We start from the raw sequence: 16,952 nt of genomic DNA, 5'->3' as shown, positions 1-16,952 counted from the left end.
GTTACCTATTTGGGCTGACAGGTGAAAGTATGCCATCAAAGGTGATCAAAAAAGTAAAATGAGTTTTGGTCAGAATTTCCTCTTTAGTCAACAAGTGCTCTCAGGACCCTTGCCGGAGCCCTCATTCGATGCCACTTTGACTATGCTTGCACCTCTTGGTTCTCCAACATCCCAATGTATGTCACTACAGACTTAATATGGTGCTGTTTTTCCTTTTTATTTGACGATGGGTTCCCAGATTGCTAAAGACTATAGCTTCAGAACCCCCAACACAAACTGATTCGACTATTTCTCAGCCTGGGACCCATGACCCACCAAATTCCAACACATTTTGCTAGTCTGCAAATGGCTCAGGGTAGAAGACGGGTTCAAACAATTAAAAATGGGATTGTTTTTTAAGATAGTCAATGCCCACATACCTGACTAACTACTTCAAAAAGGGAGTCACAGCCACAATACTAGAGGGAGCGACAACAACGATCTGGTGCCACCCACCTAGAACAAACTTGGGAAAATGCTTCCTACTACACTGACACCAAAATGTGCAATGCCCTGACACCATCCCTTTAAAACATTTTGATCACTGGCTACCTTCAAAACTTTGAAAATCCATCTTTCAGGTGACCACAAGGGGAGGTAAACTCAACCCTTAGAAAGGAGATGGCATTCACTGCTGTCATTTGTCTCTTCCCCTTTTCTACTTTGTACATATAGTGTTTTATATTTGTTTATGATATTGTATTTTGGTGTTATTTGTATACTATGTTGATTAATTGAATACATAGGATAGGACCACAATGGAAACAAGTCCCCAGGACGTTTTTGTGTTATCCTTTTAGCCCATATGTCTGACTATACCTTGTGCTGTTTACATTTCTGTCTAATAAAGTATTCAGTCAATCAATGTATAATCATGAATTAGAACAAGCCAGTGCACTCAGACTACCTATCTTAATAAATGCATAACTAACTTTAAGCAAAATTGCTATGTTAAAGTTAAGCTGATTTATAAACCTTTTTATAGACTGGCCAGGATATAATAAAATGGTGAGGATTCATTTAAACTCATCTGACTTCAATAATCTCAGTTTAATAGTTTACAAATACACTAGATTTATGTAATCACAAAATCAAATTGAAGTAATGAAATAGAAGAAACAGCAACTGTGATACATTTCCCCCAAGCTATGCCTATAATGCTAGCGATCCTAGCCCTGGTCCAGAGCGGATGGAAATTATTTATTTGACTACACTGCGCCTTCTACAGATCTAATCTGGTCAATATAAATGACCATTGACCAGATCTGTAGAGGGCGCAGTGGAGTAAATACAATAATTCCCGTCTGGTGGACATATTTTATTTTCTGCCCAAAAAGTGTATTATACAGAGAAGGTGGGGTCCTGAGAGACTTCCCACCCTGGAGAATAGACTTTCAACAACACAAAACAGGCTTTGTTTTGGTGAGTAGCGAAGTAGTTTTGTTTATTTTGACTAAAGACGGAGCCCTCGCACGGCAGTGGAATTTTCGGTCTATGAGCAGAGCAGCGCGGCTGGTAGGGCATTGGAGAGAAAATAACTCGCTAACGCTCTGGGACAGGGCTATGCCTATCTCTAGCTAGCTCTATGGCCTGTCCACAGGGTGGCGTTAGAGGGTAATTTTTTATGATATATGCTTTTAGGAAGTAAAGACGTCGTCATGTCCGCTGAAACCCTGCTATAATAAGGGCCAACCCCGCGTGAATCTTTCTTTGAGCACATCATGGCGAACCAGCGCTATAAGGTGGGTAACTGGACCTGCAGCTAGAGCTAGACTGTCTCCCTTTGGTGGCTAAACTAAGAACTATTATCATAATAATGACTTGCTTATCGCAGTTTTGCTTGACGCGACTTGCAAGAATTCTTAAGACATGGATGTTATGTGTGTTGGACAGCTAGTATTAACTGAGTAGAACCAACACTAGTTAGTAGAACTTAGCTGGCTAACGTTAGCCTCGGGCCCAGTGCGGATTTAATGTATACATACCATGTGTACAGAGTACAGACTGTACGTGTAGTGTACACTGACTTTAATTTATCTTAAGCTGAGTACATGTTTTACTCAGACATCGCATTTGGGTCAGTTGACTATTGGCATGTCTTACTTTGCAGCACGTGGCTAAAGGTGTCTTGTTTCGTGCATAATGGTGTCTGGTTGGGCTAAAGATAGCTCTGGTCCATAGCGTTATAGAGAACTCCTAACGCTATGGACTAGAGCTAGGTTAAAGATATGTTTTGTCCATGTGCAGCCAAACCTCAGAACAAAACGAATGCTAATAATATGCAATGTGGACCTAATAGACTTGACAAGTGCACCTATTGTTATTTAAGGTATTGTGTATATCTGTCTGTCTCTTATGTCATCATGATTTGTGTGCATGGGGATCTCATCTTAAACAAGCTCGGTGCTTAATGAGTCTCCCAGTTTAGTAGACCTTGTATTGTGAATTTTGTACTTCCATGTACTGATCTCATGTCTTACTAAATAAAGTACATCAATCAAGGAACGTTCTGATGCTTCGTACTGTGCACCATTTTGCTGGTAAACGCTGTGCTGCAACCATGCCCATCAATGAGTCGTTATGTCTGTCATTCTTCTGACTAATGTGACCTTATTCCATGTAGGTTCTGCTGCTTGATGGCAGACGGCATCTACTTGGGCGTCTTGCTCCTGGGGCTAATCGGGTACTGCTGGGTACGTGAAGGTTTGATTCAAGTACCTTGATTCAAGTACCTGTCTAAGAGGATGAACACCAATCCCTGCTGAGAACCATACCACTTCAGAGCTCCTATAGTAACCTCTTCTAGAGGACTTACCTGTCAGAGGTGAGCTTGTAGATGACACATGAATCTTCCCGTCACGCATGTCTACTGTAACAACACCTGACTATTTCCTTTAAACACATTTGCCGATCTCTAGAATTGTCTGCTGTATTGTCTGTCACTGATTACACTACTCGCCTTGGTTGAGTTTAACGACCATGAAAAAAACTCATGCACTACCATCTGAGACTGACTGCCACCAATAAGTGTCAATGTTGTTCTTGTCTATTGACATTTTAAGACATGTTATTTGTTTCTTCCCTTCCTATAGGCCACAAGATGGTAGTGGTGTAACGTGAGGGCATTAACATCTCTGTAAATAAAATTTCTACCGCAATAAACGTCAGTATTTATTTTATTAATACATTCAAATATTGTAGGCTGCATCCTACATTCAAATGTAGGAAGCATCCTATTTGACCTGCTTATTGACTAATTTGAGTTAACCATGAGAATACTTAACATGCACTGCGATTTGAGGCATAAGCGTTGCATTCTTAACAAATGCCAATGTTGTCTTGACCCACTATCATTCATGTGCAAGGATATCAAATTGTGTTCGTGTGCTTTTTGAACAGTGAAGTGGTCTTGGATATTTAATGTAAGGTGCTATGAGCCTTATAGCATTTATCATAACGCACCCGAATGGGTGTCATGATCATGCCGATTGTCTATTGCTTGACAATGATGAGTATCCCGAAACTGATCATCTATTGATGAGACACTATCGGATCTGACTCCTGAGTTGAGTCATAGACAATCTTGACCATACATTTTCAAAATAAGCTTCACAACATTTATAATTTTCGATCTGTGTAATTGGATGATTTTTTTTCTTGTGACAGAGTTCTAATGTTTCCTTTCTTTGCCTTCAAACAGGTATGCTCCCTCACAAAATGAATCGAGGAATGGCTGCACTGGACGGCCTGAAGGTGTTCCATGGTGTTCCCACACTGTATGACAAGGTGATTTAATCTTCCAACTGAGAATAACCCAAAGGGTTACCATGCCTTGTTTGAGTCTTGACTCTGAAACGATACACTTGTCTGAGACATGCCATTTACTCTTAAGTGTGTCTGCTGTTGGCTACTGTACCTAATATTGATGTATTTTACAGAGGAAAGAAACCTCATCCCATCTGCATTGTGCACCTGAAGCCCACTTGCAAAGTACTGGATAACAAGGTGGGCAACTGACTTGCAGCTAGACAATCTCGCTTCCGTGGCTGAACTGAAAATGATTCTAATAAATACTTGGTTATCGCAGTTTTGCTCTAGAATTGTCTGTCAATGATTACACTACTCGCCTTGGTTGAGTTTAACGACCATGAAAAAAAACATGCACTACCATCTGAGACTGACTGTCACCAGTAAGTGTCAATGTTGTTCTTGTCTATCGAAATTTTAAGACCTGTTTGTTCTCTCTATAGGTCACAAGGTGGTAGTGGTGAGATGTGAGTAAACGTCTGGAAACTTCTACCACAATAAACGTCAGTATTATTAATGCATTCCAATACTGTAGGATGCATCCTACATTGAAATCATGTAGGAAGCATCCTGTCTGACCTGCTTACTGAGAAATTTGAGTTGACCATGAGACTACGTTACATGCACTACCATCTGAGGCATAAGCGTTGCATTAACAAATGCCAACCTTCGTCTTGGATATTTAAAATAAGGTGGTATGAGCCTTTATAACATTTATCGTAGCGCACCCAAATGGGTGTCATGATCATGCCGATTGTCTATTGCTTTACAATGATGAGTATCCCGAAACTGATCATCTATTGATGAGACCCTATCGGATCTGACTCCTGAGTTGAGTCATAGACAATCTTGACCATACATTTTCAAAATAAGCTTCACAACATTTATAATTTTGGATCTGTGTAATTGGATGATTTCTTTTCTTGTGACAGAGTTCTAATGTTTCCTTTCTTTGCCTTCAAACAGGTATGCTCCCTCACAAAATGAATCGAGGAATGGCTGCACTGGACGGCCTGAAGGTGTTCCATGGTGTTCCCACACTGTATGACGAGGTGATTTAATCTTCCAACTGAGAATAACCCAAAGGGTATTAAACGGGAACATATTTAACACTGCTGTCTGTGATGTGACTTTTTAACCTTACCATGCCTTGTTTGAGTCTTGACTCTGAAACGATACACTTGTCTGAGACATGCCATTTACTCTTAAGTGTGTCTGCTGTTGGCTACTGTACCTAATATTGATGTATTTTACAGAGGAAAGAAACCTCATCCCATCTGCATTGTGCACCTGAAGCCCACTTGCAAAGTACTGGATAACAAGGTGGGCAACCGACTTGCAGCTTGACAGTCTCGCTTCCGTGGCTGAACTGAAAATGATTATAATAAATACTTGGTTATCGCGGTTTTGCTCTAGAATTGTCTGTCAATGATTACACTACTCGCCTTGGTTGAGTTTAACGACCATGAAAAAAAACATGCACTACCATCTGAGACTGACTGTCACCAGTAAGTGTCAATGTTGTTGTTGTCTATCGAAATTTTAAGACCTGTTTGTTCTCTCTCTATAGGTCACAAGGTGGTAGTGGTGAGATGTGAGGAAACGTCTGGAAACTTCTACCACAATAAACGTCAGTATTATTAATGCATTCAAATACTGTAGGATGCATCCTACATTCAAATCATGTAGGAAGCATCCTGTCTGACCTGCTTACTGAGAAATTTGAGTTGACCATGAGACTACGTTACATGCACTACCATCTGAGGCATAAGCGTTGCATTAACAAATGCCAACGTTAGGCTTGGATATTTAAAATAAGGTGGTATGCGCCTTTATAACATTTATCGTAGCGCACCCAAATGGGTGTCATGATCATGCCGATTGTCTATTGCTTTACAATGATGAGTATCCCGAAACTGATCATCTATTGATGAGACCCTATCGGATCTGACTCCTGAGTTGAGTCATAGACAATCTTGACCATACATTTTCAAAATAAGCTTCACAACATTTATAATTTTGGATCTGTGTAATTGGATGATTTCTTTTCTTGTGACAGAGTTCTAATGTTTCCTTTCTTTGCCTTCAAACAGGTATGCTCCCTCACAAAATGAATCGAGGAATGGCTGCACTGGACGGCCTGAAGGTGTTCCATGGTGTTCCCACACTGTATGACAAGGTGATTTAATCTTCCAACTGAGAATAACCCAAAGGGTATTAAACGGGAACATATTTAACACTGCTGTCTGTGATGTGACTTTTTAACCTTACCATGCCTTGTTTGAGTCTTGACTCTGAAACGATACACTTGTCTGAGACATGCCATTTACTCTTAAGTGTGTCTGCTGTTGGCTACTGTACCTAATATTGATGTATTTTACAGAGGAAAGAAACCTCATCCCATCTGCATTGTGCACCTGAAGCCCACTTGCAAAGTACTGGATAACAAGGTGGGCAACCGACTTGCAGCTTGACAGTCTCGCTTCCGTGGCTGAACTGAAAATGATTATAATAAATACTTGGTTATCGCGGTTTTGCTCTAGAATTGTCTGTCAATGATTACACTACTCGCCTTGGTTGAGTTTAACGACCATGAAAAAAAACATGCACTACCATCTGAGACTGACTGTCACCAGTAAGTGTCAATGTTGTTGTTGTCTATCGAAATTTTAAGACCTGTTTGTTCTCTCTCTATAGGTCACAAGGTGGTAGTGGTGAGATGTGAGGAAACGTCTGGAAACTTCTACCACAATAAACGTCAGTATTATTAATGCATTCAAATACTGTAGGATGCATCCTACATTCAAATCATGTAGGAAGCATCCTGTCTGACCTGCTTACTGAGAAATTTGAGTTGACCATGAGACTACGTTACATGCACTACCATCTGAGGCATAAGCGTTGCATTAACAAATGCCAACGTTAGCCTTGGATATTTAAAATAAGGTGGTATGCGCCTTTATAACATTTATCGTAGCGCACCCAAATGGGTGTCATGATCATGCCGATTGTCTATTGCTTTACAATGATGAGTATCCCGAAACTGATCATCTATTGATGAGACCCTATCGGATCTGACTCCTGAGTTGAGTCATAGACAATCTTGACCATACATTTTCAAAATAAGCTTCACAACATTTATAATTTTGGATCTGTGTAATTGGATGATTTCTTTTCTTGTGACAGAGTTCTAATGTTTCCTTTCTTTGCCTTCAAACAGGTATGCTCCCTCACAAAATGAATCGAGGAATGGCTGCACTGGACGGCCTGAAGGTGTTCCATGGTGTTCCCACACTGTATGACAAGGTGATTTAATCTTCCAACTGAGAATAACCCAAAGGGTATTAAACGGGAACATATTTAACACTGCTGTCTGTGATGTGACTTTTTAACCTTACCATGCCTTGTTTGAGTCTTGACTCTGAAACGATACACTTGTCTGAGACATGCCATTTACTCTTAAGTGTGTCTGCTGTTGGCTACTGTATCTAATGTTGACCTCTTTCACAAGGAAATGCATGGTCGTCCCAGCTGCCTTCAAGATTGTTCGCCTGCTGCCTCACCCAACGTCTGAGCTGTCAGTTGTTTCCCATGTGGCACTAGTCCTTTCCTCCTTTCCTGGAAGGCCTCGGCGCACTGTCCACCAGGACTGATGGGCCCAGAAGGGCGAAGTTGCAACTGTAGCCTCCCCGCAAGGGCTGCCAGAGGCCACTCCTGGCCCTGTGATGACACTTTCATAATTATAGTTTCTTTACTTACAATGCCTTCTAAATCAGTAGTTCTCAAATGTTTCGTAATAAAAATTATTCAACATTTTTCAAACTATTAAAAAAAAAATGGCAGAAGTACAAGCTCACAGCACAAAGTAACGCAACACTTTTAATAGCCAACGCAAAGATGACGGATGCTTTCCCGGTTTTAATGGGTTAAGAAATCTCAACGCGACAGCCTCTCAAAGGGGTGCCGTAGGTCTGATATGCGTTGGTTGTATCCCTGTCACCATGCACTGTTTGTAATGTATTTCTATCATGAAATGGATAATAAAAGCTTTTTAACTCATTCACCAGGAAGTGCCTTTTTTTTCCTTTTGTATATATTTAAGATGTGCTTTCCAACTATAAAGCATCATACAGTGTACACTAAAACTTTCCGTGCTTTTCTCACCTAATTGGTTAAATTAAGTTCCAATTGCAGCTTCAATTTACTGATTTCAAATCTACATCTTGCAAATGGACCATTGCATAATTATGCTTTACTGAATGGGTTGGAGTGACTACATTTTTACAGATGGCTTTTCTGGGCTAGAGAAATACTTCAGCATTGTCTAAATAAAAATTGCATGTTTTATTTTTTATTAGCTTCATGACTACATGTCAAGCTGTACATGTGTAATTTTTTTTTTTTTTTTTTGCTCTTGTACCTGTTTTTGGGCCCAAGTTGACAAGAATCAATATTTTCTTTGGTTAGCGTGGAGCCCAGCAATATGAATAAACACCCTCAAATCACAGCAGTTTAATGTAATTGTCATCAATATGCAGATGGAGCCATGGGGAAGAAAATGCTGAGATTGTGTTTCCCTCTTAGACCACTACTGTAAATGTAGGCCTACCTCATCTGGTCACTTATGATTCCATTTGTATTTCATGCTTTAACTTAATCCATGTTTTCTTTTCTCTTTTGTACTACGTATATGCATCATTTTATATTCCTTCCTTTGTCCTTCTCATCTCTCATTCCCCCCCACGGTAAATCCTGATTTTTCATCATAAGGATGAAATGAGCAATTACTCGCCATGCTGAAGCAGCACCTCCAGGAGGAAATTGACCACCACAAGGAGATTGAACATCTGCAGCGTGAGATTGACCGCCATAAGGGAAAGATCAGGAAACTGAAGCACAAAAACTGAGAAGAAAACAGCAATCCCAGAGTCTTAGTGATTCAACTACTACTGAATAATGTTGATGTATTCACTGCCTATACTAGCCAGGCCCACTGTTGATATGTGGTTGATTAATATACTGTAAATGCATGAAGGTTAATAAAGCAAGTACTTGTGTTATAAAAATGGATGTTGCCACATGGCCTGCATGGTCAGACATTGGCCTAAGGAGTTCCGGAACTACAGATATACCTTTTCGTGTAAGACAGTGCACACTTTAAAGGCCACAATTAAGATTCTCTGAATTGTTCAGTACTGCACCATCAACAATACAATATCAAAGTTGATATTACTATTTAAATATAGGCATAAGCTTAAATACAATGTTTACAACAAAACAACAAACATACAATATAAGAGGCAGAGCCACTTTCTTAAACACCTTGAACAGAGATTTCACAAATAAAACTGTAAATACATGACATAAATGAGGCTCAATCACAAAAGTAAATACATGTGTAAAAGTATAATCATGTATTAGAACTAGTCACACTGCAGTGCATTTTACACACTACTCGAAAACAGCACATTTCATATACAAAGCATATATATATATATATATATATATATATATATATATATATATATATATATATATATATATATATATATATATATATATATATATATATATATATATATATATATATATATATATATATATATATATATATATATATATATATACAAAATAGAAGTGATTAAATAGAAAAACGGCAACTGTGATAATAAAAACCCCTCTCTGTCTATCCAGAGGGTGGCGTTGTAGCACCATGTTATGCTTTATGACATAATCGAGGAAGTAATCGTTGTCGTCACATCCGTTAAACCCCTGCATTATACTGCGGGCAACCCCGTGGATCTTTCTTTTCGGACATCATGGCGGACCGGTTCAATAAGGTGTGCAACTGCGGAGTTATTACAATCTATTTATTCGTGCCGCAGCTGGATATACATCTCTCCTTTAGGGCTAAACTGAAAACGATCATTATAATACGTCTTACCGTATTCGCAGTTTTGCTTGACGTGTCTCCTTACAAGTGTTTTAAGCCGAGAATGTTGTGTGTTGGACAGCTACTGATAACTGAGTACCGCCTGTATCATGGACATGGCAGCCTCCTAGCAAGACAACGTTGTTAGCAGCTGGCTAAAGTTAGCTTAAGGCCCCGTGTGGATTTTAAGTCTACTGTGTTCAGTGACTTAATGTACCGTTTTTAAGTTGAGTACAATTGACACAACCAGAGACATCGTATTCGTTGCAATTGACTTATTTTAGAGCACACGTGGTATAGTTGTCCGCATGCTACGTGCATAATAATGATGCCGGGCTGAATGTCAGCTTTACCGGACCCAGGATGGGTCTGGGCACCTCAATGTAAAATTGCCTATTTTGTCCGAAATGGTGAAATGAAATATTAGAAAAATTGTCCTATAATGTAAAGTGTACATGATGTGAACATGAACTGTACATTATCACACTTCATTTTATCCTTCAACCCAAAATGACTGGGTATACAGGTTTTGTAGCAATTGTAGACATATTGGACCTTAATTGTCCAATGTTTAAGCATGTTCTAATCATATATACTTAACTTAAACCATTGTTCTAATATTGTATTTAACATTATGGGAAATATAGCCAATCGAGGTGCCCACCTATCCTGTTAACGTCTTGTCCATGTGCTGTCATAAAGCTCAGCACTTGAAAAATGCGAACAGTGCGAGGTGAACCACATAGTTTGACATGTGCGCGTATTGTTGTAGTTTATCACATTTCTTTGTGTACATGCTGCCAATAGTAGTGCCTGGTTATTCAACTGTGTGCTGGCTACCATGCCTATCAACGGTTGCCTATCTGGGAACATTTCATCTTGACTAACGTGTCCTTAATTCATTTAGGTTCTGCTGCTTGATGGCAGAGGCCATCTACTTGGGCGTCTTGCTGCCATTGTGGCTAAACAGGTCCTGCTGGGTATGTAAAGATTATTTTGGCAATTATTAGCCATGCTAACATGTTACTATGATCATGACGATTTCCTATAAAGACATTTGCCTAGTATCTCTAGAATTTTCTGCTGTATTGTCTGTCAATGATTACACTACTCGCCTTGGTTGAGTTTAACGACCATGAAAAAAAACATGCACTACCATCTGAGACTGACTGTCACCAGTAAGTGTCAATGTTGTTCTTGTCTATCGACATTTTAAGACACTTTTTTTGTTTCTTCCCTCCCTGTAGGCCACAAGGTGGTGGTGGTGAGATGTGAAGGCATTAACATCTCTGGAAACTTCTACCGCAATAAACGTCAGTATTATTAATACATTAAAAAAAAATATATACTGTAGGATGCATCCTCTTTGACCTGCTTACTCTCAATGATGATGATGTTTACAATTTTGAGTTAACCATGAGAATACTTACATGCACTACCATCTGAGGCATAAGCGTTGCATTCTTAACCAATGTTATTGTCTTGACCCACTATCATTCATGTGTAAGGATATCAAATGTTTTTGTTCATGTCCTTTTTGAACAGTGAAGTACCTGGCTTTCCTGCGTAAGAGGATGAACACCAATCCCTCCCGTGGACCATACCACTTCAGAGCTCCCAGTAAGATCTTCTGGAGGACCGTCAGAGGTGAGATTGTAGATGATACAGAAATCTGGATTTTGACTGAAATTATACAGACCCTGGTCCATGACTGCATGTCACACTGGCGCCAGAATGATTATGAAACATCTTTTCTCTTGCATGCGGTACCTTTACTTGACTGCTTGTCTTTAGGAGATGAAAAATGTTTAAATTCAGACCCCTCCAACTAGCTTGGGATAATTTCAATTAGTGTAGTTTCTTGGTTGATGTTAACCACTTAAACCTATATGCTAAGTTGACCGTATAACAAAAATGTGCTATTACAAAAAACTCTTGACCAGAGTCTGCCCGGGTTTTTTAATTACATTTCATGTGGTTAAGGCTGAGATCCCTTGGCCTAAAAATGCATCTAAACAAATGAAGTAAGGTTACCTGTACACAGTATCTGATTATCTTGGATATTATGGCAAAATAAGTTCAATAAAAGGTGGCAAGATTAGCCTTTGTTGGAAGACCTTAGGCCATGGGTCGGCAAATAAGCTTGGCCTTGGGCCAAACCTTTTCAAAGACATTAGATGGTGGTGCCAGAACGCAATCAATGGCTTATTTAGGACCTGGAACAACCTTATATACAATAACTATTGTTATAAAAGTTACTACATAAAGATGTGGTATAACAATTGATAGGAAAGCATGTGGAATCATTACAGGTGCACACAGACATGCTTATGTAATCCTTTTTGTGCAGGCTTCATCCTTGAATGTTCTACTTGGAGGATATTTAGTTCATCAAAAAGTTTAAAAAGAACATTTTATCTGGAGACAGTCATACTCCTTTTCGAACAAGAGCTCTTTCATGGTTCAAGGTCTCTTAGAACGAATAGAAACAATGTATCATTCAAGCATGTGAAACACAGCTTTTGTTTTTTTAAACGTGAGAAGTTTTTCATCCATGTCTCAAGAGGAAAGTTGGCAGTGAAAACATAACATTCAAAGAATGGAATGGAACTATTTGTTCATCATGCATGATTTCATCAATTCAAAACTATTGCTGTCCATAGCCTACCGGGACTATAAATTATTTTTAGAATTTGTCGAGCCAGACAGATTGTCGCTGGCGGGCCAGTTCTGGCCCACGGGCCGCCTGTTGCCTACCACTGCTTTAGGCTAACCTTTCTTTTTTTAAATAAGACGCTCATATGGCTATCATTATCAGACATGGGTATCATGGTTTTGGTGATTGTCCCTTGCTTGACATTCATGAGTCTTTATTCCGAAACTGATCATCTATTGATGAGAAACTAACGGATCTGACTACTGAGTTGAGGCTTGGACACAATCTTGGCCATTGGATATTTTCATCATCTTGGCAGCACTTATGCTATTGGATCTGTGTAATGTTTGAAAGCAATCATTTGTGACTATAGATCTAATTTAACTTTTCTTAAAACCAGGTATGCTTCCTCACAAAACTAAGCGAGGACAGGCTGCACTGGACAGACTGAAGGTGTTTGATGGTGTCCCCCCTCCATACGACAAGGTGACTTAGTCTTCCAGCCAGGAAGGACCAAGGGTGTTCTATTTAAACCTGTGCTGTCTGTGATGTTACTTTTTTAACCTTACCATGCCTTGTTTGAGTCTTGACTCTGAAACGATACACTTGTCTGAGACGTGCTATTTTCTCATAAGCGGATCTGCTGTTGTAGACTGTATCTAATGTTCATGTCCTTCACAGAGGAAGCGTATGGTCGTCCCAGCTGCCCTTAAGATAGTGCGCCTGAAGCCCACTCGCAAGGTGAGCCTATTATAAATTTTGAGTTGAGGTGGATATTGATTACCCATTGTATGCACACTAATGATGCCTAAATGTAGCTTCACTTATTGTGCCACTATGTTCTTGATTGACTGAGCTGTTTATCCCATAGCTGATCATTTGATGACACAACTTTACAACTTCACACAATCTTCAGATTTGAATCAATAACAACAGACATATCTTTATAGAGATGGTGTAAAATTTGTCAGTTTTGCAAATACAGTAAGATTGTGTACTGTAGTAAAGTGTCAACCTCTGAAGCAGAACAGGGACAGTGGATTTTACTAGTAGATGTTTCCATACATTCTGATTGTTTTTTTCCCCCTCATAGTATGCCCTCCTTGGGCGCCTGGCCCATGAGGTCGGCTGGAAGTACCAGGCTATCACAGCCACTCTGGAGGAGAAGAGAAAAGAGAAGTCTAAGATCACCTACAAAAAGAAAAAGGCCCTGATCACCATGAGAAAGAAGGCGGAGAAGATCGCAGAGAGCAAGCTTGCACCATACACAGCAGTTCTCAAAGAATTTGGAGTCCTTGTCTGATTTGGTGGCCAATAAAGGTTCTAAACGTTTCTAGAACATGTTTTGACTTATTCCTTTCCCGAGAAGATCGCAGTGAGCAAGCTTGCACCATACAGTGGTTCTCTGAATTTTGTGTTCTGTCAGTTGGCCAATAAAGATAATGTTTATAGAGCATGTTTTGATTTATTCCTGAGTTTAACTTTATTATGGAATAAAAGGGATTTCTTGGCAATTATGTGCACATATCTGCTCATCGGACGTTTAAACTGGTGGATAAGGTACCGTAGACATGGTGTTTACACTTTGGCTTGCCTTGAGGATGGTTCACCTTGACTGACATTAAGTTTTGACAGGTAAGATTGTATATGTGGTGAAACAGTTGTCGGCATCATTGGACTCGATCACAAAGGGCAAGAGCTAGTTTTAATACCACAAGGCGTGGAAATCAGCGGTCATGTATTGTATTGGAGAACAAGTGACTGCACCACAAACGACTTGATTACACTTGTTCAGCTCCTGATTTATAGTAAACCAATGATGACTCCTAAAGAATGCCAAAAGTGCAATTTCAAACATTTTTGAGTATACAGGTTTAATTGGAAATTTAATGCTTTACACACCTGCAGTACAATGTAGGTCAATAACTGGCATACACTAACCTAAAATGTATTTTCTAAACTGATTATTAAACCTTTTAACTTCAAATGTCTTATCCAGAGTTAAAAAAAGTGGAGAGATGATACCAAATGTGATATTACATTTGTCTTGCAGCTTCTGTATTGTCAGTCGTCCTTTGTACTGCAGTACATACATTGTACTGCACCTCGGTATGACATCAATGGCAAATCTGTATACTAATTCAGAGGGTTTCTGCTTTACTTTCCCCACATTGTCTTAAAATAATGTGATGCTAAATTCAAAAATGTTTAATGTGCAACAGTAAATTACTGCTAAAACACGGGCTTGACCTCATAGTGAATAACAGATGACATAGAAGTCCTTTAGTGACCTTTCATGAGAAAGATATTTTATACCATTACTTTATCATTGAAAAAAATGTATATAGGTGAATATGAGTCAATGACACCTCAGACTATAGAGTAGGTCCCTGGCCCTCCTTAAAGGCCTGCTGACCAACAGGAGGTGTTTGTATAGAGCCAACTAATTAATAGCATGGTTCAAGCTCTTTCCAGAAGATGGGGACTATGATATTGCCTATGTTGATTTTTTTTTTATTAAGCTTTTGCAGATACAGGCTTTATGAAAAAAACATTCAAAGAACCTATCACTGATCTGCAGCTACTCAGTCAGGGGTATGTATAAACTGAATGTTTGATGATTTAATGTCCTTGAGCTTCATGGGATTACAGTCACATACTACTGAGGAGGTGTTTGTTCAGCCTCTTCTTAAAGGCATGAATACTACTTGATGTAATGTCTCCAATAACCGCAGGGGGAAGGCTGTTCCATGTTGTGATAGCAGAGTGGAGAAAGCTCCATCAAGGCATTTGGTGTTTGACTTGAGGATGGTCAGAGCGTGGCTTGGTAGTATCCTCCGGATGATACGATTGATTGTAATTTGTTGAAAACTAATTGTTTCTGTAAGTTTAATTGTTTTCAATAAGTCGCTTATTCATTCAACTCACTCAGGCAGGTATTACAGGGTCCCCACGGTCATGACATTTCTGGAAATATTTTGAAATTAGAAAAAACTTTTTCCAGTCCTGGAAAAGGTTTGGAATTCATCAAGGGTCCTGGAATATCCTGGAAAAATATTTGGCTATGCATTGTTTTTGGCTATTGATTTTGTTTATAAAAAACGTTTTCCAAAACATGTATATAACACGAAATATGTAACATTTTTCGCCGAACGGGCTGCGTGATTGCAGCCTAATACATCAGCCAGGTCATAGTACTGTAACATTCAGCCCAGCGGGCGGCAGTGCTGCATTCATCAGTCACACACAAAACACCATAACACTTGGCGGGAATTTTCAACATTTCAACTTCTTTTCTTTTCAAAAGCCACTGGCTGGATGGACGGAGCAAAAAAACGCCTAAACTCGCTGGTTAATTTACAGACGACGTCACACTGGTTGCACGCGTCATACTGGTTGCAAATGAAACCCATTCTGTCAGTTTTCACTAGGGCGCGCAGCACTAGCCAACACACAAGAGGGGGTTGGAGTGCGCGAAACAACAGATTGAGAATTGATTGCATGAAACAATCACCTGTGCATCCAGTCTCAATGTTGGTAAACAAATAATTGGTCTAGGCTTGCCAAAAAAAGATCAGTTCAAGCTACCAACTTCATATAGGCTTCAGACCTTGTCAAACAGCTAAACTTTGCAAGAGGAAGACGAAAGAGGTAAGAAATGGTAAACTTTTCTATATAGAACGAACACACCATTCTAAACAATAGAGTGACAGAAAAGAACATGGCAGCCGTGTCCATTGACTTGAGTTCAATGGAGAAGTGGCGCCATGGTTTATTCTGTTCCTCAAGCTACATACTGGTTTAGCTCATTGTTGGATAAGTGCCTGGGTCTGACGCACAATGGATTGTGCACTTGATGAAAGTTTCGGTAGCACTAAAACCCATGGCATCATGTCTTCTATAATTCATTATAAACATAGCCTACTTATAATGCCTTGTAATATGCTTATAAAGCTGTAGCCTATTATCATAGTTACATTAAATTTATAAGCACTCATTTCATAATAGGCTAGGTTTTGGGTGCGTTTAAGTAGGAAGTGGAAAGAAAAGCATAACATATCTGCAAGAACAACACCTTATCTGCTATAAGCCTTGGATCAATATGTATTTGATCAGGTCTGACTTTTGCTTTTGTATCTATGATATAATAGATACGAAAGCAAAAGTCAGACTCAATAAAATACATATTTGATAGTCTTGATCCAAGGCTGGTCTGTTTAGATAGGAATGTCATTTTCTATGGTCTATTCATACCCATAAAAGGGTGCTTTCCTGACACACACTTGCATTGCAACCCAAGCATGTTTTGTTTTTGCATGTTGGCCCAAGGATCTCTATGAGTCTTAATCCTAATCCTAAACCGTCCCGGGCAAGGATATATTTAAATGTTATTAAAACTGCTATTTATTTATAAATTCATTTCAATTGATAAACAACAATTCTGAAAATAAATTGAACTTTCTCTCTTACATACGGTAAGTCAGTAGATTTGCCGCTTTATACAAATGAAAAATAGGG

At 39.3% G+C, this 16,952-nt stretch overlaps 1 protein-coding gene and 1 long non-coding RNA gene across 5 annotated transcripts; both read left to right on the top strand.

Annotated features, from left to right (window-relative positions):
• The first annotated feature begins 1,757 nt into the window (after positions 1-1,757).
• Positions 1,758-7,909, top strand: LOC311036651. 4 transcript variants are annotated; one of them, XR_014599871.1, is made up of 14 exons: positions 1,758-1,781; positions 2,663-2,863; positions 3,132-3,202; positions 3,740-3,825; positions 3,978-4,044; positions 4,290-4,313; positions 4,813-4,898; positions 5,103-5,169; positions 5,417-5,476; positions 5,940-6,025; positions 6,230-6,296; positions 6,544-6,603; positions 7,067-7,152; positions 7,358-7,909. It is a non-coding gene; the product is annotated as an uncharacterized lncRNA (long non-coding RNA). The 4 variants fall into 4 exon arrangements; XR_014599872.1 differs by having other exon boundaries at positions 4,290-4,349; XR_014599869.1 differs by lacking the exon at positions 3,132-3,202 and having other exon boundaries at positions 4,290-4,349.
• Positions 7,910-9,619: 1,710 nt separating this feature from the next.
• rpl13a (ribosomal protein L13a) lies at positions 9,620-13,888 on the top strand. Its single transcript, XM_084045782.1, has 7 exons — positions 9,620-9,686; positions 10,686-10,758; positions 11,026-11,091; positions 11,324-11,425; positions 12,835-12,920; positions 13,116-13,175; positions 13,528-13,888. Exons 1-7 carry the CDS (start codon positions 9,666-9,668, stop codon positions 13,735-13,737), a joined length of 618 nt encoding a protein of 205 aa, XP_083901908.1. The 5' UTR covers positions 9,620-9,665; the 3' UTR covers positions 13,738-13,888.
• Positions 13,889-16,952: the final 3,064 nt, after the last annotated feature.

Source organism: Gymnoscopelus microlampas (genome assembly GCF_963454915.1).
Source record: "Gymnoscopelus microlampas genome assembly, chromosome: 20".
Lineage (NCBI taxonomy): Eukaryota > Metazoa > Chordata > Actinopteri > Myctophiformes > Myctophidae > Gymnoscopelus > Gymnoscopelus microlampas.
This window is presented reverse-complemented; position numbering and strand designations above follow the sequence as displayed.